Genomic DNA, 22087 nt, shown 5'->3' with positions numbered 1-22087 from the left:
CACTAGTCACAAGCATCCAGCCGGAAAAAGACCCTTCCACTACCACCCTCTGTCTTCTGTGACCAAGCCAGTTCTCCACCCATCTAGCCACCTCCCCCTTTATCCCATGAGATCCAACCTTTTGCACCAACCTACCATGAGGGACTTTGTCAAACGCTTTACTAAAGTCCATATAGACGACATCCACGGCCCTTCCCTCGTCAACCATCCTAGTCACCTCTTCAAAAAACTCCACCAGGTTAGTGAGGCATGACCTCCCTCTCACAAAACTATGCTGACTATCGTTAATGAGTTTATTCCTTTCTAAATGTGCATACATCCTATCTCTAAGAATCCTCTCCAACAACTTCCCTACCACGGACATCAAGCTCACCGGCCTATAATTACCCGGGTTATCCTTCCTACCCTTCTGAAATAACGGGACCACATTAGCTATCCTCCAATCCTCTGGGACCTCACTTGTGTCCAGTGACGAGACAAAGATTTGCATCAGAGGCCCAGCAATTTCATCTCTCATCTCCCTGAGATGGTGTTGATGGACAGGGGGCGGGGGTGGTGTTGATGGACAGAGGGCGAGGGTGGTGTTGATGGACAGGGGGCGGGGTCAGTGTTGATGGGACAGGGGCGGGGTCAGTGTTGATGGACAGGGGGCGGGGTTGGTGTTGATGGACAGTGGTGGGGGCGGGGATTGTACCGTGATTGATGGCTGGACCTAATGGTGATTGACAGGGAGAGGGTTGTCCAGTCCTTCATTGGCTTCCAACATCTTGATCTTGAAATTCTCATTCTTGTTTTCAAAACCTTCCATGATCTTTCACCTCCTTATCTCTCATCCCCCCCAACCACACTAATCAGCATGTCCCCGACAACTCTCACCAACTTTTAAAGATGCACCATAGAAAGCATTCTTTCTGGTTGTATCACAGCTCGGAGAGTCCAGAACCAGGGGTCACAGTCTGAGAATTCGGGGTAGACCATTTAGGACAGAGGTGAGGAGACATTTCTTCACCCAAAGAATGGTGAGCCTGTGGAATTCATTACCACAGGAAGTAGTTGATGCCAAAACATTGAATGTATTCAGGAGGCGGCTGGATCCAGCACTTGGAGCGAATGGGATCAAAGGTTATGGGGAGAAAACAGGATTAGACTATTGAGTTAGACGATCAGCCATAATCATATTGAATGGCGGAGCAGGCTCAATGGGTCAAATGGCCTCCTCCTCCTATTGTCTATGTTTCTATGACTTGATTGATGTATGTAAGATCCTGAATGGTCTTGACAATGTGGATGTGGAAAAGATGCTTCCTCTTGTGTGTGAGTCCAGAACTAGAGGGCACTGTTTTAAAATTAGGGGTCATCCCCTTAGGAGATGAGGAGAACTTTTTTCTCTGAGGGTTGTGCAAATTTGGAACTCTCTGCCCCAGAAAGCTGTGGAGGCGGGGGTCACTGAATATTTCTTGAGTGGAGATTCTTGTTAGGCAAGGGAATCAAAGATTATCTGGGATAGGTGGGGATGTGGAATTTGAAACACAATCAGATCAACCATTAACTTATTGAATGGCAGGGCAGGCTTGAGGGGCCGAATGGCCTACTTCTTCCCCTATTTCATACCTTTATATGCTGAAACATTAACTCTGTTTCCCTGATCTGCAGTAAGCTTTCGCATTAGTTGTAGTAACATCCCTTCATTCTATGAATTTTACAGGGTCACTGGGATCATCTCTGGTCAACTTGCTGATAAAGCCATGCAGCGACACGCTATACTGAGCTCATGCCCAGCAGTGTGGCGCTCACTGCCTTGCACTCGCTCTGAGCTAAGGCTAGACATCGTGCTTTCTTGTGGTCAGTCGTTCCGGTGAGTATTCGATGTTGTTGGAAATGGGATGAGTGTGTTTTAGCATTGTAGAATTAATTCTAGTTATATACAGGCACTTGTGAGCAACGCAACTTGTTATAATCCTGAGTAACTTCTTTAAAAAAATATTCATTCACAAGATGTGGGCATCCCTGGCTTGGCCAGCATTTGTTGCCCATCTCTAATTGCCCTTGAGAAGGTGAGGTGAGACACCTTGGACCGCTGCAATCCATGTGGTGTAGATGCAGCCACAGTGCTGTTAGGGAGGTGGCTCAAAGATTTTGACGCAGTGACAGTGAAGGTGATGTTGTTCAAAGTCAGGACAGTGATTGGCTTGGAGGTGACATTGCAGGTGATGGTGTTCCCAGAAATCTGCTGCCCTTGTCCTTCTAGGTGGTAGAGGTTGTGGCTTTGGAAGGCGCTGTTTAAGGAGCCTTGGTGAGTTGCTGCATTGCATTTTGTATAGGGTACACACGCTGCCACTGTACATCGGTGGTGGAGGGAGTGAATTTTTAAGGTGATGGATGGGCTGCTTTGTCTTGTCGAACTCATTGAATGTTGTTGGAACTGCACTCATCCAGGTAAGTGGAGAGTATTCCATCACACTCCTGACTTGTAAATATTGGACAGACTTGGGGGAGTCTGGATGTGAGTTCCTTGATGCAGAATTCCCAGCCTCTTGTTGGAGATGTTCATTGCCTGGCAATTGTGTGGTTGTGAATGTTACTTGTCACTTACCAGCATGGTGCTGAACAATGTGCAATCACCAATGAATATCCTCACTACTGACCCTGTGATGGAAGGAAGGTCATTGATGAAGCAGCTGAAGATGGTTGGGCCTGGGACACTCCCCTGAGCAACTCCCACAGTGATTTCCTGGGACTGAGATGGTTGATCTCCAACAACCCACAACCATCTTCCTTTGTGCCAGGTACAAGTCCAACCAGTGGAAAGTTTTCCCCTTGATTCCCATTGACTGTAGTTTTGTTAGAACTTCCTGATGGCACACTCTGTCAAATGCTGTCCTGATGTCAATTTCAGAAAGCGAGGAGGCTTGGGTCAGATGTCGATTAGGTTTAGGGTAAAGAGCTCTCTGCTTTGTCAAGCACTCCAAAGCCAGTTATCACATGGCTCTGATGGAAAGTCACTGGATTGAATCGTGAACTCCGTTTCTAGCTCCACAGATGCTACCTGGCCTGCTGAGAATTTCCAGCATTTTCCTTCTTTACTTTAATTATAACATGGGTTGAATGTCAAGTGAAGATTTAATCTCCTTTAACACTTGCTCCACTTCACAAGACTATTCCCACTGGAACTGTTTAACATTACAGAGAATGGCAAGGTGGCACAGTGGTTAGCACTGCTGCCTCACAGTGCCAGGGATCCGAGTTCAATTCCCGGCTTAGGTCACTGTCTGTGTGGAGTCTGCACGTTTTCCCTGTGTCTGCGTGGGTTTCCTCCGGGTGCTGCAGTTTCCTCCCACGGGCCTGAAAGACGTGCTGGCTAGGTGCATTGACCATGCTAAATTCTCCCTCAGTGTACCCGAACAGGCACCGGGGTGTGGCGATTAGGGGATTTTCACAGTAATTCATTGCAGTGTTAATGTAAGACTACTTGTGACAAATAAATACATTTTAACTTCAAACTTTATTAAAATTGTAATTACAGCCATTATTTGTCTTCCCTTCTCGGCTACTGGCATTGTGCCCTCGGACTGGATTTACCTCCAAAAGCCAGGGAGGGTAAGGGGAAGAAAATGGAGCGAAACTGAGCACTAAAGCACCCTGCCCTGGGCTGAGTTTAGCTCCTAGCCCCTCCAGCAATGGGACGCTGGCATTGCCTTCCCCAGTTGCCACATATAACTGCTCGTTAGGGAAATAGGAGATAGGGGCTGGGTTAGTGGGTTAGTCTGCTAATGTGGTGATGGGGGGTGGGGGGGTTTGAGGGACCGGGGGGGGGGGGGGGGGGGGGGGGTTGGGCGGAGGGGGGGTAGGGGTAGGTCTTGGGGGAGGAGTGGAGAGATGGGTGGGAGGGGGGTGGGTGGTGTGTGGGTGGGTGAGGGGGTTGTTGGGAGACACACCAAGTAATCAGAGGTGTCCATTTCTTGGTCCTAAGTTTGAGTTGCAGCATAGATTGGAAGCCCTGCCCCTGTTACTACAGAATGGAAAAAGAGAGGTTCAGTCCGAGGGCGGCACGGTGGCACAGTGGTTAGCACTGCTGCTTCACAGCTCCAGGGACCTGGGTTCGATTCCCGGCTTGGGTCACTGTCTGTATGGAGTTTGCACATTCTCCTCGTGTCGGCGTGGGTTTCCTCCGGGTGCTCCGGCTTCCTCCCACAGTCCAAAGATGTGCGAGTTAGGTTGATTGGTTATGCTAAAATTGCCCCTTAGTGTCCTGAGATGCGTAGGTTAGAGGGATTAGTGGATAAAATATGTAGGGATATGGGGGTAGGGCCTGGGTGGGATTGTGGTCGGTGCAGACTCGATGGGCCGAATGGCCTCTTTTTGTACTGTAGGGTTTCTATGATTCGATGATTCATTTGTTCTGACCTGGGACTGGGCTGGAAGTAAGCAGGAGAAATGTGTGTTGTAAGGGTGGCTCCTGATATTTTGATCATCTGGGTGTTTCTGTGTTTGAGAGCTGAAGCTTCAGGTTCAGCTGAGGACGAGATCGCAGGATTTGTAATTGAGGTAGAGGGCAATGGAACATGAAGGTTGAGGCACCAGCAGGCAGTTGGAACTAAAAGACAGTGCCTGCATTTAATCAGCGCCAGTCTGAACACCAATCCTCTTGTTGCAGGTGGCACGAGAGGAGCCCTGGGCACTGGACCGGAGTCTTAGCCAATCGTGTGTGGACCCTGACACAGACCAAGGATAAGGTCTGGTACCGGACCTATTCCAGGGAAGAAGAAGATGTCGCCCAAACATCAACCACACGTCACAGGAAGAGGAAAGAACCTTCCACGAACATGATTGGTGTTAAAGTAAAAAAGGAAAATGGAGTGAAAACTGAATTTAAAAGTGAAGCTGAAACCTTCGCAAAAACAGAGAGGACATTGCCTGAAGTGAAAATGGAGCCAGTGGAGGAAGAGCAGCAGATTAACATTACCACGCCGGGACTGTTCAAGTCGGAATGCAGTGCCGTGGATGAAGAGGAGTGCGGGATTTTAACCGACTATTTTCAGCTGCACGTGGCTCTCTCGGAGCTGTACTCACATTGGAGTCGAGCTGACAAACACTTTGAGCGAATAGCACAGGATTTCCCTGGTGGGTGGGTTTCTGAAGGAGCTCAATATTTGAGTCATAGAAATATACAGCATGGAAACAGGCCCTTCGGCCCAACTCGTCCGTGCCGACCAGGTTTCTAAACTAGTCCCATTTGCCTGCGTTTGGCCCACATCCTTCTAAACCTTTCCTATCCTTGTACCTGTTCAAATGTCTTATAAATATTGTAATTGTGCCCGCCTCTGCCACCTCCTCTGGCAGCTCATTCCATACACGCACCACCCTCTGTGTGAAGCAGTTGCCCCTCAGGTCCCTTTTAAATCTTTCCCCTCTCACCTTAAACCTATGCCCTCTAGTTTTGGACTCCCCTACCCTGGGGAAAAGACCTTGGCTATTCACCTTATCAACGCCTGTCATGATTTTATAAACCTCTACAAGGTCACCCCTCATCCTCTTATGCTCCAGGGAAAAATGTCCCAGCCTATCCAGCCTCTCCTTATAATTCAAACCTTTATATGCTAACTGAATGACGTGGAGGTTGTGTCCGTTTGATTTGATTTATGTATGGGGATACAGTGAAAAGTATTGTTTCTTGCACAATATACAGACAAAAACATACCGTTCATAGAGTATATAGGGCAGAAGGAAAGGAGAGGGTGCAGAATGTAGTGTTGCAGTTACAGATAGGGTGAAGAGAAAGATCAACTTAATATATAAGTTTGAAGGTTCAATTGATATTTTGAAACCAGCATTGCAGACAATATTTATACAGGAGGGAAACTAATTGTTAGAAGGTGCTTCCTATTAGAAGAATGAGAGGTGATCTTATTGAAACATATAAGGTTATGAAGGAGCTTGGCAGGGCAGACACTGAGAGGATGTTTTCCCTTGCGGGTGAATCTAGAACTAGGGGGCACAGTTTCAAAATAAGCGGTCTGCCACTTAAGACAAGACATGAGGAGATTTTTTTCTCTCTCAGAGGGTTGTTGATCTTTGGAATTCTTTATCCCCTACAGCACTGGAGGTTGGGGTTATTGAATGTCTCCGAGGTTACGTTAGACAGAATTTTAACCTACAAGGGAGTTGAGGATTACGGGGGACAGGCAGTAAAATGGAGGTAAGGCCACTATCAAATCAGCCATGATCTTATTGAATGGTGGAGCAGGCTCGATGGGCTGAATAGTCTACTGCTCCTATTTCTTCTGATCCACTACACCTAGTTAGGACATTTGGTGGCTTTAATGCAGTGATTCTAATGCTTAAAAATATGACACATTTAAAATAAATTGTGGCCGATTAATGCACTTGAAGTAAAGTGGGTGGGCTCAATGAGTGTTCAGTGGTCTGATCTCTTCTGACAAACACTATTCATGTCTGGATCAGTTTAGCTCAGTTGGCTTGACAGCTGGTTTGTGATGCAGAGCAACACCAACGGTTCAATTCCCGTACTGGCTGAGGTTATTCATGAAGGTTCCACTTTCCCAACCTTGCTCCTCGCCTGAAGTATGGTGATCCTCAGGTTAAATCACCACCAGTCAGCTCTCTCCCTCAAAGGTCATCTGGTTTCTTGGCAACTTGACTTTTTTACCTTATATCTTCATGCGATAATGAATTTGATTCCTTATTACTGGTAACAGTACACAGAAGATTACTTTGTGGTTTCTATGAGCTGTCTCTGTAAGGTATAGAAACACAATTCAGGATGTATCTGAGTTTTAGCTCCTCGTGAAACAAAAGGCGGTTCTAATAAGCTAATATCAGAGGCTTTGAACTCGAGAAATAGGAGCCGGAGGAGGTTACTAGGCCTCATGAGCCAGCTCCGTCATCCAATAAGATCATGGCTGATCTACCCCAGCCTCATCTTCCCGTGCTATCCCAATATCTTTTAATTCCCTTTGTATCCAAAAATCTATCAGTCTCTGACTTGAATAATGACTGACAAAGACTGAATATCCACAGCCCCCGGGGCAGAACAATTCCAAAAGTTCACAACCCTTTGAGTGAAGCAATTTCACCTCATTTCTGTCCTAAATGGCCAACCCCTCCTGAGACTGTGACCTCCTTGTTCGTAGGAAGGGGAAATGTGGATTGCACCCATTTCATTGACCCTTGGCTAGCTGGAGGGGTGAAGCCTTAATTTCCATCGATCACATGTTTTAACTCGGAGAATGGACTGCCTGTACCATCATGATCGCCTAGCCATCTGATTTAATTATGCTCACAAGGTAGACTGAATGCTTACAAGACTTAGCTGAGGACGCAGACAAGAAAAAAAGCCACCAATTTAAGAAAAAACATGGATGGTCCAGAGATCATGAAAGATGAACTAAGAACAGCAATAAATAAGATCAGAATCAATAAAACAAAAGGCCCAGAGGAAACAGTCACCAAGCAAATGAAAAGTTTGGAAGATTTTGGAATAGACAAACTGACTTTCACCTTTAGTTAAGTTGACAACACGGGAGAAATCCCAGAAGACTGATCAATAAAAACAAGTTTATTTATTAGTCACAAGTAGGCTTACATTAACACTGCAATGAAGTTACTGTGAAAATCCCCTAGTCGCCACACTCCAGTGCCTGTTCGGGTACACTGAGGGAGAACCTCACGCTCTGGATGGGATTGTTGCCAGTGCAGACATAACCAGCACGTCTTTCAGACTGTGGGAGGAAACCCACACAGACACAGGGAGAACGTGCAGACTCCGCACAGACAGTGACCCCAGCCGGGAATCGAACCTGGGTCCCTGGTGCTGTGAGGCAGCAGTGCTAACCACTTATTGTGCTCCCTAAAAAGGCCAGAGCAATTGAATGTGAACTCCATTACACTATCAGTCCGATGACTCAAATTACTAAGATCCTTCTTTGAGAACTGATGAATAGGGCCAAGAGCAAGATAAAGCCAAAGGTTTCAGCTCTTCAATGTGGTGTTGTGGAAGATAGAGGAAGGAGGAATACTAGATATACAGTACACATGCCATTAGAAAGAGCCGTAGAGATGAAAAAAGATGTAATCATTAAGTTTAGTGTCACAAGTAAGTTTACATTAACACTGCAATGAAGTTACTCCAGCACCTGTTCGGGTACACTAAGGGAGAATTTAGCATGGCTAATGCACCTAACCAGCACGTCTTTTGGACTGTGGGAGGAAACCGGAGCACCCGGAGGAAACTCATGCAAACACGGGGAGAACGTGCAGACTCCGCACAGACAGTGACCCAAGCCGGGAATTGAACACAGGTCTCTGGCGTTGTGAGGCAGCAGTGCGAACCATTATGGAACTGTGCCTCTGAAGTGGCCTAGCAATTTACTCAGTTGGAACAAGGTACGGGCAGCGAATCCAACCTTGCCAGCAATGTCCACATTCCAAGAATGTGGGGCATGATGGCACAGTGGTTAGCACTGCTGCCTCACAGCGCCAAGGACCTGGGTTCGATTCCCGGCTTGCATGTTCTCCCTGTGTCTGTGTGGGTTTTATCCGGGTGCTCCGGTTTCCTCCCACAGTGCAAAGATGTGCGAGTTAGGTGGATTGGCCATGCTAAATTGCCCCCTAGTGTCAGGGGGATTAATAGGGTAAATGGGGATAGGGCCTGGGTGAGATTGTGGGCAGTGCAGACTTGATGGGTCGAATGGCCTCCTTCTGCACTGTAGGATTCTATGAGTCAACATGTCTTTCATAATCACTTCATCTGTTGACAGTATAGCAGGAGCTGGGGGATTGGGGGCTGCACTACCCAGCACATTTTATAAGTTCTATTCGTTTGGGGAAAAGGTCTAAATTCCAAAATACCCTGAGATACATCCCGGTTTCACAGTGTGGGAAAGAGAAAGTGCTCGATTTATTTATTCATTCAGCTGGGCAGCGAGTGATGATTTTATCTCTAACCTGTGCCCCGGTGTTGTGTTCTGTCTCAGGTGTCCGCGTCCTGCGCCAGGATCCTACTGAGTGCCTCTTTTCTTTTATCTGCACCTCCAACAACCACATCTCGCGTATCACCGGAATGATTGAGCGCCTGTGCCAGACCTACGGAGAGAGGCTGTGTAAGCTGGACTCCGACACTTACTACTCGTTCCCGAGACTGCAGGCACTGGCAGGTTGGTGTCAGAGCAGGATGAGTCTGTGGGCCGGCGCTGGCAGGGGTGGGGGTTGGAGGGGGTGATATTTGGACGCAGTGTTGCTGTGTTAAAAGAGAGGATGAAAATAAAGCCAGGGAACTCAGTCCTTTTCACTCCCCAGTGAGCTGGAGCAGGCGAGCACAGATGCGTGAGGACGTGTACAAAGCTGAATTAGGGTTGGGGTACTAACGCTCAGCATCCAGGCTTAGAGATGAGGTGTGACTACTTGGCCTGGCTGTTACAATACAACATGTAGCCTGGTGATCTGAGCTGCTGCACTAGTCACTGGACTTGCTTTGTGTGCTACCCGAGAGAGGAACCAGGCACTCCTGATTTAAAGACTTACAAATAACTGTGTCCTTCACAAACACAGGACTCATAGAAACCCCACAGTGCAGAAGGAGGTCATTTGGCCCATTAAGTCTGCACCGGCAACAATCCCACCCAGGCCTTATACCCGTAACTCGCTGATCCCTCTAACCTACACATCCCGAGACATTAAGGGACAATTTAGCGTGGCCAATCAACCTAACCTGCACATCTTCAGACTGTGGGAAGAAACCGGAGCACCCCGAGGAAACCCATGCAGACACGGGGAGAATGTGCAAACCCCACACAGACAGTGACCCAAGCCGGGAATCGAACCCAGGTCCTTGGAGCTGTGAGGCAACAGTGCTAACCACTGTGCTACCGTGCCAGCCTAAAGCATGTGACAGCCAATGAAGTATCGTCACTCTATTGTCGCAGCAGCTGATTTGTGCACAGCAAGCTCCCACAAACTGAATGTCCGAATAACCAAATAAATCTGTTTGCAGCGATATGAAAGCTGGAAATAATCAGTAGTTCAGGCAGCATCTGTGGGTCGAGGAAAAGGATTAATGTTTCAGGTCGATGACCTGTTGTTGGGTGAGGGATAAATATTAGGCAGGATGTTGAGAATAACTTCTCTGCTGTTCTTCAGAATAGTGCAGCGGCATCTTTTACATCAGCTTGAGAGAGCTGACAGGACCTCGGATTATTGTCTGGCCAAAAAGGTGGCACCTCCGGCTGTGCAGCACTCCCACATTGCAGTGCAGCACTCCCACAGTGCTGGAGTGTCAGTCTGGAGTCTTGTGCTCAAGTCTCTGGAATGGGACTTGAACCCATAATCTTCTGAGTCAAGAAGGAAGAGTGCTTCCGACGGAGACATGACTGAAACATAGATTTTTTAAAATTCTTTTACAGAATGCGGGTGTCACTGGCTAGGCCAGCATTTATTGCCCATTCCTAATTGCCCTCGAGAAGGTGGTGGTGAGCTGCCATTTTGAATCCCTGCAGCCCCTGTACGATAACACATTGGTTAGAACTGCTGCCTCACAGCGCCAGGGACCCGGGTTCGATTCCTGGCTTGGGTCACTGTGTGGAGTTTGCATGTTCTCCCCGTGTCTGCGTGGGATTCCTCCAGGTGTTCCGGTTTCCTCCCACAGTCTGAAAGACGTGCTGGTTAGGTGCATTGACCTGAACAGGCGCCGGAGTGTGGTGACTGGGGGAATTTCACAGTAACTTCATTGCAGTGTTAATGTAAACATACTTGTGACACTAATAAATAAACATTCTAAAACTTTTAAGATTCTCCCTCAGTGTACCCGAACAGGCGTCGGAGTGTGGCAACTGGGGGATTTACACAGTAATTTCATTGCAGTGTTAATGTAAGCCTGCTTGTGACACTAATTTTTTTTAAAATGTAGTATAGGTACACCTTCAGTGCTGTTAGGGAGGGAGTTCCAGGATTTTGACCCAGCGACAGTGAAGGAACGGCGATATATTTCCAAGTCAGAATGGTGTGTGGCTTGGTGGAGAATTTACATGTCCCTATGCATCTGTTGCCCTCTCCTTCTCAGTGGTTTGGAAGGTGCTGCCTAAGAAACTTTGATGAGTTGTGGCAGTGCATCTTGGAGGTACATGCTTGCTGCCACTGAATGTCAGTGGTGGAGGGAGTGAATGTTTAAGCTGTTGGATGGGGTGCCAATCAAGCAGGCTTCTTTGTCCTGGATGATGTCAAGTTTCTTGAGTGTCGTTGGAGGTAAAGGGAAAGTAATCCATCACACTCCTGACTTGTACCTTGTACGTGCTCGATAGGATTTGGGGTGTCAGGAGGTGAGTTACTCACCACAGAAATCCCAACCACGACCTGCTGGTGTCAGTAGAATTTCCCAGCATTCAAAACGTCAAATGAATCTGGGGTGCAGTGTGCAACAAAATTGATAATCTTGTATCAGACAGTTGTGTTAAGAAAAGCATGAGCTTATACAGTGAAAGAACACAAGGATAGGAGTAGACCATTCAGCCCATTGAATATGGGGAGGCTCAGGGGGAGACCTTGTTAGAGTATTGAAGATTTTAATGGATAGTAAAAGTGGACCTTAACTTGGTTTGTGCAATCAGAAATGGTATAACACAGGAGCATGGATAACGGAAGGAAGCTTAAAAGAGGGAAGGTAATCAGTTCAGATTGAACAACTTTACACAGGGAATGCTCATTATTTAGAACAGATTACCTGAGAGGAAATGGAGACATGATACTGGCAACGTCGAGAGAAAATTGTTAGATATCGTCATCGTGTGCGCTCTGCCCAAAGGCAACTCCTTGGCTCATTGTCAACATCTCTTCACCCTTGTGCCAGTTTTTTTCATTTTCCAATAATTTCCTTCAGCTTTCAAACCATCCAACATTGATATTCTCTGCCTTCCTCTCTCTTTTCTCTTGCAACCTTCCCTCCACAGTGTCTCTTACAAGTCTGTTCCCTCTTCAAATGTGTCCTTCCCCATCAGTCTGCCTTTTCCTAATTACAGTCAGCAAATTTCTTTCTCCATTCACTCTCCACAGCACTTCATTGCTTGTTACTTTTTCTGCCCAGCAGATCCTTTCCATTCTCCCCCAAACCCACGTTTCAATACTATTTATTAAATTGGTGTCCTCCTCCTGTAAGGTCCAAAGTCTCACATCCATACGAAACAACACTCTAAATCAAACTCTTTCCAAGTGGCTTTTTGTGCTGTTTGTTCAGCCTTCTGGTCAGCAATGCTACTGAAAGAAATTGAGGAGTGAAGGATCATAGAAACCCGGCAGCGCAGGAGGAGGCCGTTCGGCCCATCAAGCCTGCGCCAACAACAATCCCACCCAGCCTTATCCCTGTAACCCCACATTTACCCTGCTTATCCCCCTGACGTGGAGATGCCGGCGTTGGACTGGGGTAAGCACAGTAAGAAGTCTCACAACACCAGGTTAAAGTCCAACAGGTTTGTTTGGTAGCAAATACCAGCAATACCAGCTTATGGTATTTGCTACCAAATAAACCTGTTGGACTTTAACCTGGTGTTGTGAGACTTCTTACTGTGCTATCCCCCTGACACTATGGGGCAATTTAGCATGGCCAATCAATCTAACTCGCACGTCTTTGAAGTGCGAGAGGAAACTGGAGCACCCGGAGGAAACACACACAGACACGGGGAGAACATGCAAACTCCACACAGGCAGTGACCTGAGGCCTGAATCGAACCCGGGTCCCTGGCGCTGTGAGGCAACAGTGCTAACCATTGTGCCACCATGCTGCCCCAGGATGGAAGAAGGTTTCACCCAGTCCTGCCCTTTATATTTCTTTGTTCTTGTCTGCATTCCTCTGAATTATTTATTTCCACTGAGCCCTCAGTCACGAACAGGAAACACGGCAATGGAACACGCAAATCAAACTGTTGACCTCTCCATGTACCCCTACAGCATAATCCATTCTCCGGTCATTTCAGACCTGGCCACACACATATGTTCAGGATGTCTCTAGTTTCTGGTTGTTGCAAAGTCAGTGAGGTTCTTTTGAAACGTTTTAAAGTTTAAAGTTTGTTTATTAGTGTCACAAGTTAACATTACAATGAAGTTACTGTGAAAATCCCCTAGTCGCCACACTCTGGCGCCTGTTCGGGTACACTGAGGGAGAATGGCCAATGCACCCAACCAGCATGTCTTTCAGACTGTGGGAAGAAACTGGAGCACCCGGAGGAAACCCACGCAGACACGGGGAGAATGTGCAGACTCCACGCAGACAGTGACCTAAGCCGGGAACCGAACCTGGTCCCTGGCACTGTGAGGCAGCAGTGCTAACCACTGTGCCACCGTGTCTCTGATTCTTTAGCAAACGCCAGTTGTGAAATGTTTCTGCTGAAAAAAAATTTTTCCCATGGCTTTGCGCGTTTATCAAGTGATCAGCTGACCAGCAAGATCCCACCTTTGCCCCCTGAGTTAGGCTGACAGTAAAGATTACTACAGCGAGGCCAGTCTCTGGGAAAGGGCAATTGTTTTCAGAGCTCAATTGCTATCCCGTGACTGCCCTCTGCTGGCTTGGATGATATCTGAGGACAAGCTTGGCTATGATACTGTCCATGATCAAATGCCCTGTTGGTCCTACTGGGTTCATTTATTCACACACGGATTGGTAACTACAGTTAACAACCCTTCTGGGTTGACCTAGAGTTTTCAGAATTAAAGATTAATCTCCCAGATTTAGCTTGGCCGCTAGGATGGCAGCAAGTTTAACAATGAACGCTTCCTCCATCTACCACCAAGGCTTAGATTATTTTTAGACGGAGATGAGTTATTATCAGTTATTACATGGGGTCACAGGCATCTGCAAATCATCAGCTCAACAATTTATCTGTGTAACTGCTGCCAGCTAAACATGTAACTGCTGCTGTATCACCAGTGGGGCGATGGCCTAGTGGTATTGCCATGAGACTATCAATCCAGGAACTCAGCTAATGTTCTGGGGGACCAGGGTTCGAATCCGCCACGGCAGATGGTGGAATTTGAATTCAATAAAAAATATCTGGAATTAAGAATTTACCATTGTCGATTGTCGGAAACACCCACTAATGACCTTTAGGGAAGGAAACCTGGTCTGACCTACGTGGCCTAGCCTAGGGCAACTAGGGATGGGCAACAAATGTTGGCCAGCTAGCGACGCCCATGTCCCACGAATGAATTACAAACAAAACACCATCCTATGACCACGACAAGCTATCTGGTCGTTATTTTCTGCCGGCGTAAATCTGTGGGATTTCCTGTGGGAAATCTGGTGGAAATCTGAGGCAAACTGCCTCATCCATAGTAAATTAGATTTGAGCAGCACAGCTCTTAAAACCATTATGTTGTTGACAGAAAATGTCCAACTATTAATAAACATTTGCAGGTTAGTCGTGTTGGTGGGGGCGTTTAACCATGGACCTCAACGATGTATCAGCACCTTGAGGCGATTGGGGTGAAAAGAGAATGCAAACAAGTCCCTAGATTATTGCCAACCAAGATTCGGTTGGCACAAATCTAGGTTAATAGCAGTGGGAGAGGAAGGAGCCAGTTTTATTTTGCCTGAGTGATTTTGCCTGTAGCATTTGTCTTTTACCACTAGGTGGTGATATCAGACTATTTAAGCGCAGTGCCTTCTTTTCATAACTAAAGTGCAAATGGTATTTCCAATAAACCCTTCAGGCAACATGAACAACAATGGACCAAGCTTCAGTTCTATTCCACGGAAGAAACTGGGCAATTCTTTGGTCTGGAACTTCTGTCTTGCTGCATTAACTTCAAATGTGAAAAATAAAATAAATCTTCCTGTTTTAAAATCAGACATCAGTGATGCCCGCTAGTTGAAGTTACTTTAAACTCTGTTACGACTGAGTTTCATCAGCCTGTGTCTGAATCTTGTATTGGTGTAGTGTTTATTTGTATGAGTTTGGTTTTCTGTTAGCAGCTGGGGCTAGTTATCCTGTAGCTGCATAAGAGTGTAATAAATAAGTTTTAAACACTAAAGTGTATAAATAATCAGTGCCAGCCTTGGTTCAGTAGTAGCACTTCCAGCTTTTAAGTTATCCTCCAACCAACACCACTTTAAACAGGGGAACTGGACTTCTGTCTCACCGCAGTTTGTGGGACCTTGTCATGTACACATCAGTCATGTTTTGCTATATTACAACAGTGAGTATGCTCCACGGTACTTCATTAGCTGTGAAGTGTTCTGGGACATCCTGAGAAAGTGAAAGGTGCTCTCTCTTTATCCCTCAATAAGTCAGACCAGTAGTCATAGAGGTTTACAGCATGGAAACAGGCCCTTCAGCCCAACTTGTCCATGCTGCCCAGTTTTTACCACTAAGCTAGTCCCAATTGCCCGCGTTTGGCCCATATCCCTCTATGCCCATCTTATCCATGTAACTGTCTAAATGCTTTTTAAAAAACAAAATTGTACCTGTCTCTACTGCTGCCTCTGGCAGCTCGTTCCAGATACTCCACTCTCTGAGTGGAAAAATAGCCCCTGGATCGTCTCCCCTCTCACGTTAAACCTATGCTCTCTAGTTTTCGACTCGACTACCTTTGGGAAAAGCTGTTGACTATCTAGCTGATCTATGCCTCTCATTATTTCATAGACCTCTATAAGATCACCCCTAAGCCTCCAGGGAAAAAAGTCCCAGCCTATCCAGCCTCTCCTTATAACTCAATCCACCAAGTCCCGGTAACATCCTAGTAAATCTTTTCGCACTCTTTCTAGTTTAATAATATCCTTTCTATAATTGGGTGACCAGAACTGCACACCGTATTCCAAGTGTGGCCTCAATGTCTTGTACAACTTCAACAAGACATCCCAACTCCTGTATTCAATGTTCTGACCGATGAAACCAAGCATGCCGAATGCCTTCTTCACCACTCTGTCCAGCTGTGACTCCACTTTCAAGGAGCTATGAACATGTACCCCTAGATCTCATTGTTCTGTAACTCTCCCCAACGCCCTACCATTAACTGAGTAACAAAGAGAGAGAAAAAGGCAGATTAATAGAAGCACATTGCTTTCATGACAACTCAACGAGACATTCTAGCATTGCAACTGGGGCCACTTTAATCAACTATATTTTACTGATGATCAAGAGTAGATCGATGGAGCAGTAATTGGCAGGGTTGTATATAGAATCATAGAATCCCTACAGTGCAGAAGGAGGCCATTCAGCCCATCGAGTCTGCACCGACCACAATCCCACCCAGGTTTTATTCCAGTAACCCCTCATATTTACCCTGCTAACCCCCCTGACACTAGGGTTAATTTAGCATGGCCAACCAACCTAACCCGCACATCTGTGGACTGTGGGAGGAAACCCACGCAGACACGGGGAGAATGTGCAAACTCCACACAGACAGTGGCCCAAGGCCGAAATTGAACCCAGGTCCCTGGCGCTGTGAGGCAGCAGTGCTAACCACTGTGCCAGCGTGCCACCCATATTTTGGATATGATGTGGAGAGGGCGATTGTGAGTACCGGATTGGAGTAAAGGCAAATGATTTCTTGTGATTTCCCACGCAGGAGAGGATGTAGAAAAACAGCTGCGGGTTCTGGGATTTGGATACAGAGCAAAGTTCGTCAATCAAAGTGCAAAGATGATACTGGAGACTCATGGTACCGACTGGCTGAATTCACTTCGCCAGGTACCATATGAGGAAGCAAAACGCGCACTGTGCACCTTACCTGGCGTGGGGGCAAAGGTGAAAGACTCAGTCAATGGCTGGGGTTTTTAAAGTTTTTACTTGCTGCTAATGGGTTTAGCTCAGTTGGCTGGACGGCTGGTTTGTGATGCAGAGCGATGCTAACAGCGCGGGTTCAATTCCTGTACCGGCTGATATTATCCATGAAGTCCCTGCCTTCTCAACCTTGCCCCTCGCCTCAGGTGCGGTGATCCCCATGTTCGATCACCAACCGGGGACTATGGTAACTTTACCTCACCTCTCCCAAAGTGAAAGAAAGTTGTTTCTTTTTTTTGACTTTGAATACTCTGATTGCTCCAAACTTGGTTCAGTTTTAACTGAAAGGAGAACATTTCCAGAAAGGAGCAATAATTGCCGCTCTTGTGTGTCTATTTTTCTTTTTGGATCACGTCCTTATCACAATGAGAGGTAATAATGCTAGGGGAATGAACTCCCACTTTAGGCAAAAAGCTGCTTTTTGACATTGAAGACGGACAGGGGTTTGTTATTTGTACCAATAGAATCCCTACAGTGCAGAAGGAAGCCATTCGGCCCATCGAGTCTGCAATGACTGCAAAGTCGGGTTTAATGAGTTTTCATTTTGTTTCCACCCCACTTCTCTGGAATGGAAGTGTAAAACTGAAGCCGTGTCTTGGCTGGGTATATAGATAGATCCAACTATGTAATTACACCATAGGAACAGGCATAGGCCATTCAGCCCCGCTCCACCATTCTATCAGATCATGGTTGATCTGTATCTTTGCTATATTTACCTGCCTTTGCTCTGCACCCCTGACCGAACGAGAATCCAATCATCTCAGTCTTTGAAATTTTAATGGATCCAGAATCTGCAGCTTTTTGGGGGAGTAATTTTAGAATTCTGCTACCTTTTGTGTAGAGAATGACGCTTCCTGATTTCCCCCCTAAATGATTGAGCTCCAATTTTGAGATTATGTCCATTTGTTCTGGATTCCTCCGCCAGAGGAAATAGTTTCTGTTCTGAATCCCTTTTTAAAAAAATACACCCCGATTAGATTACCCTCAGCATTCTAAATTCAGGGGAACGCGAACCAAGTTTATATTCCTATCTTTATCAGAGTAGTTTCAAAACATATTCTTCCCTTGTGATGTCCTAACTATGTTGTGGGTTTTAACAGAAAAAAAACAACTTGGTTTTCACACGTAGATTCAAATGAACACACAACAGGCTTTATTGAAGAGCTGCTGTCTGCTCTGCATCAGGTACAACACTGAGAGTGAAACTGTAGCCTGATGATATTGCTATCAAAGCGTTGTGATCAGCTGTTAAAGCAACTTGCAAACCCTTTTAAATATATAACATCCCTGTATTTACTAAGTCTCTGATCTCTGACTCTAGGTGGCTGACTGTGTTTGCTTGATGTCTCTGGATAAGCCGGAAGTTATCCCCGTGGACACGCACGTTTGGCAGATCACTAAGCGTGATTATCGCTCCCATCTGGGGGCAGGTCAAAAGACTCTCACTGACAAAGTATACCGAGAAATTGGTAAGAGAAAGATCGACCCAGGTTGTTAATGGGGCCAATAAACTGCACTGTGACATCCTCTATTTAGACAGCTAGTTATAGAATCTCTGAATCACAGAACTGTACAGCCCGGAAAGTGGCTATTCAACCCATCGAGCCTGTGCCAGCCCTTTGAAAGAACAATTTAGTTAGCCCCACTGTCCTGCTCTTTCCCCATATCTCTGCAACATTTCCTCAAGTATTTATCCAATTTCCTTTGGAAAACTACTGTTGAATTCCCCATCAGGCAAGATCCTAACCACACGTTGCATAACAAAGGTTTTCCTCAAGTTGTCTCTGGTTCTTCTGCCAGACACCTCATTGGGTGTCAACCCTCGAACCATTGGAAGCAGTTTCTCTTTCCGTCATCTAAACCGTTCAGGGTTTTAAACACCTCTATCCAAAGCCTCTGCTATTCTTGGGAATAAATCTATCTTCTCCGGTCTAACCATGTAACTGAAACCCCTCGCCCCGAAACCATTCTAGTAAATCTTTGCTGTACCCTTCTGTAATAAGAGGTCCCTTCAGCAAAAACCCTTTATTTACAATTCCAATAGCAGTACGCAGAGAGTCAGCAGTCTACCTTCATGAGTGCCAGAGGAACTGACACTCCCAGTTAAATACAAGGAAAAGACTCGCTGATTGGCCCATCAATTGACTTCTTAATCAGGGAGTTCACATTCCAATAGGCCAACCTCAATGGCCTGATTGAAGTCATTACACATTCCTAAAGTGTGATGTCCAGAATTGGCCACAGTGCTCTAGCTAAGGTGGAACCAGGATTTGATGTGGTCTTAGTAATTTCCTGGTGTTTGTACTCAGTGTCTCTCTTTCTAAAACCCAGGATTCCGTGTGCTGTACTGGCTACTTTGTTAACCTGTCCTGTCACCTACAAAGATTAGAACAAGAACAAAGAACAATACAGCACAGGAACAGGCCCTTCGGCCCTCCAAGCCTGCGCCGCTCATGTGCCCAACTAGACCATTCGTTTGTATCCCTCTATTCCCAGTCTGTTCATGTGGTTATCTAGATAAGTCTTAAACGATCCCAGCATGTCCGCCTCAATCACCTTGCTTGGCAGTGCATTCCAGGCCCCCACCTCTGTAAAATACGTCCCCCTGACATCTGTATTGAACCTTGCCCCCCTCACCTTGAACCCGTGACCCCTTGTGTTCGTCACCTCCGACCTGGGAAAAAGCTTCCCACTGTTCACCCTATCTATGCCCTTCATAATTTTATACACCTCTATTAGGTCGCCCCTCATCCTCCGTCTTTCCAGGGAGAACAACCCCAGTTTACCCAATCTGTCCTCATAGCTAAGACCCTCCATACCAGGCAACATCCTGGTAAACCTTTTCTGTACTCTCTCCAAAGCCTCCACGTCCTTCTGGTAGTGTGGCGACCAGAACTGGAGGCAGTATTCCAAATGTGGCCTAACCAACGTTCTATACAGCTGCAACAAAATATGCCAACTTTTATATTCTATGCCCCGTCCAATAAAGGCAAGCATGCCATATGCCTTCTTGACCACCCTCTCCACCTGTGCTGCCACCTTTAAGGATCTGTGGACTTGTACACCCAGGTCCCTCTGTGTGTCTATACTCCTGATGGTTCTGCCATTTATTGTATAGTTCCCCCTTACATTAGATCTACCGAAATGCATCACTTCGCATTTATCTGGATTAAATTCCATCTGCCATTTCTCCGCCCAATGTTCCAGCCTATCTATATCCTGCTGTATTCTCTGACAATGTTCATCACTACTCCACTAACATCCTGCCTTGGCCTCTCTGTTCTTGCAACCCCTTTAAAATTATATACGTCTTTTCTCATTCTTCCTCCTGCATTGTGTCCACTCATTCTTTTGTTCTTTCATGGGATGTGAGTGTTACAGGCAAAGCCAGCATTTGTTCCCCATTCCTAATTGCCTTCGAACTGAGTGGCTTGCCAGGCCATTTCAGGGGACATTTATCAGTCAACCACATTGCTGTTAGGCTGGAGTCACATGTAGGCCAGACCGGGTAAGGACGGCAGATTTCCTTCCCTAAAGGACATTAGTGAACCAGATGGGTCTTCGCAACCATCGATGGTAGTTTCATGGTCATTACTGAGGCTGGCTTCCGGCTCAAGATTTATTAATTGAATTTACTTCCCACCAGTTGCCGTGGTGGGATTTGAACGCCATGTCTGCAGAGCATTAGCCTGGGGCCTCTGGGTTACTAATCCAGTGACATTACCACAATGCCACCATCTCCCCATTCCACCAGCCCATTTGTATCTTCTTCCTCACTATTTACTACACTTGTGTTGCTCCATCAGCACATTTTGGAATTGTGTTCTGTACCTTCGGGTCCAAATCATTAATGCATAACAAAAGCAGCATTGGCTGTGGTACTGAACCTCGGGGGATGCTGCTGCAAACCTCCCTCCAACCCGGAAAACAGACACTGTCACAACTGTTTTATATCGCATGGCAAATCTCAGAATCGCAGAATTGTTACAGCGCAGAAGGAGGCCATTCAGCCCATCGTGTCTGAAACGGTTCTCTAAATGAGCATTGCACCTACTGCCATTGCCCTGCTTTCTCCCTGTAACCCCGCACAATCATTTTGTATCTATGCTGCTACTGCCCCTTTTATTCCACAAGCTTCAATTTTGTTTACAAACACAATATGTGGTACTTTATCAAATGCCTTTTGGAAGTCCAAATCACACATCCTTTACTGCACTGCCCTCATCCACTATCTCTGTTAATTCATCAGGAAACGGAGTGAGGTTGGTCGAGCATTTTCTTTTTATTCATTCATGGGACATGGGCATCGATCGCTGGCTCGTATTTATTGCCCGTCCCTAGTTGCCCTTGGAGGGTAGTTGACAGTCAGTCAACCACATTGCTGTGGCTCTGGAATCACATAGAAACATAGAAAAACTACAGCACAATACAGGCCCTTCAGCCCACAAAGTTGTGCCGAACATGTCCCTACCTTAGCATAGGCTAGACCAGGTAATGACTGCAGATTTCCTTCCCTAAAGGGCATTAGTGAACCAGATGGGTTAATATGATTTGCCCTTAACAAATCCACAATGGTTTTCCTTTCTTAGTCCATGTGGCTGCCAATTTTCACCCAGATTATTGCTTTGAAAAACCGTCCCAGCATCCAATTACTGCACTTATCCTTGTGTCCTTTTTTTTGAGCAAGTGTGTAACATTTGCAGTGCTTGGGTTCTTTGGCATCAATCGAAGGAGGATTGGAAGAACATGATCCGCAACTCTGTATTTTTCACCCCTCAGCAACCTAGGATGTATTCTACCTGGTCCAGGTGACTTAGCTGCTTTACCGCCAACTTTTCTAGCACCTCCATTAAACAATTTTTAAAATCTCAGTCAGTATCTTAGCAACCTCGTCATTTAGCATAACTTTAGCAAAGTGTTCATTTAGTGTGCCTCAGCCTTGTGTTGTGCCTATTCAGCATACAGAATCCACTCATTACAACAAATGTTCTCTTAGGTACGGTACTGCCATTTCTAATGCACTCTCTGCTGTCTCGCATGTCCTGTCTTGCGTGCTACAGGCTTCAGTTCAGCACTTTTCCATTCCGTGATCTCTGTTACAATGCTGTTATGTCCATTCACATTCATAAGAACATAAGAAACAGGAGCAGGAGTAGGCCATCTAGCCCCTCGAGCCTGCCCCGCCATTCAATAAGATCATGGCTGATCTGAAGTGGATCAGTTCCACTTACCCGCCTGATCCCTATAACCCCTAATTCCCTTACCGATCAGGAATCCATCTATCCGTGATTTAAACATATTCAACG

General features: G+C 46.2%; 1 protein-coding gene across 2 annotated transcripts in view; it reads left to right on the top strand.

The window, feature by feature from the left end:
- ogg1 (8-oxoguanine DNA glycosylase) overlaps positions 1-22087 on the top strand; it is a 28820-nt gene that overhangs the window by 1639 nt on the left and 5094 nt on the right. The window contains exons 2-6 of one of the 2 annotated variants that reach the window (XM_078209844.1): positions 1706-1855; positions 4655-5121; positions 8994-9173; positions 16567-16745; positions 18103-18250. In XM_078209844.1, coding sequence (XP_078065970.1) covers positions 1746-1855; positions 4655-5121; positions 8994-9173; positions 16567-16745; positions 18103-18250 — 1084 coding nt within the window. In that variant the 5' untranslated portion in view covers positions 1706-1745. The remainder of the gene's footprint in view (positions 1-1705; positions 1856-4654; positions 5122-8993; positions 9174-16566; positions 16746-18102; positions 18251-22087) is intronic. The other variant, XM_078209845.1, reaches the window with a different exon arrangement.

The sequence above is a fragment of the Mustelus asterias genome, chromosome 3, assembly GCF_964213995.1.
Source record: "Mustelus asterias chromosome 3, sMusAst1.hap1.1, whole genome shotgun sequence".
In the NCBI taxonomy this organism is placed as follows: domain Eukaryota; kingdom Metazoa; phylum Chordata; class Chondrichthyes; order Carcharhiniformes; family Triakidae; genus Mustelus; species Mustelus asterias.
The sequence above is the reverse complement of the archived record's forward strand: the minus strand, read 5'-3'. Positions and strand labels throughout refer to the sequence as shown.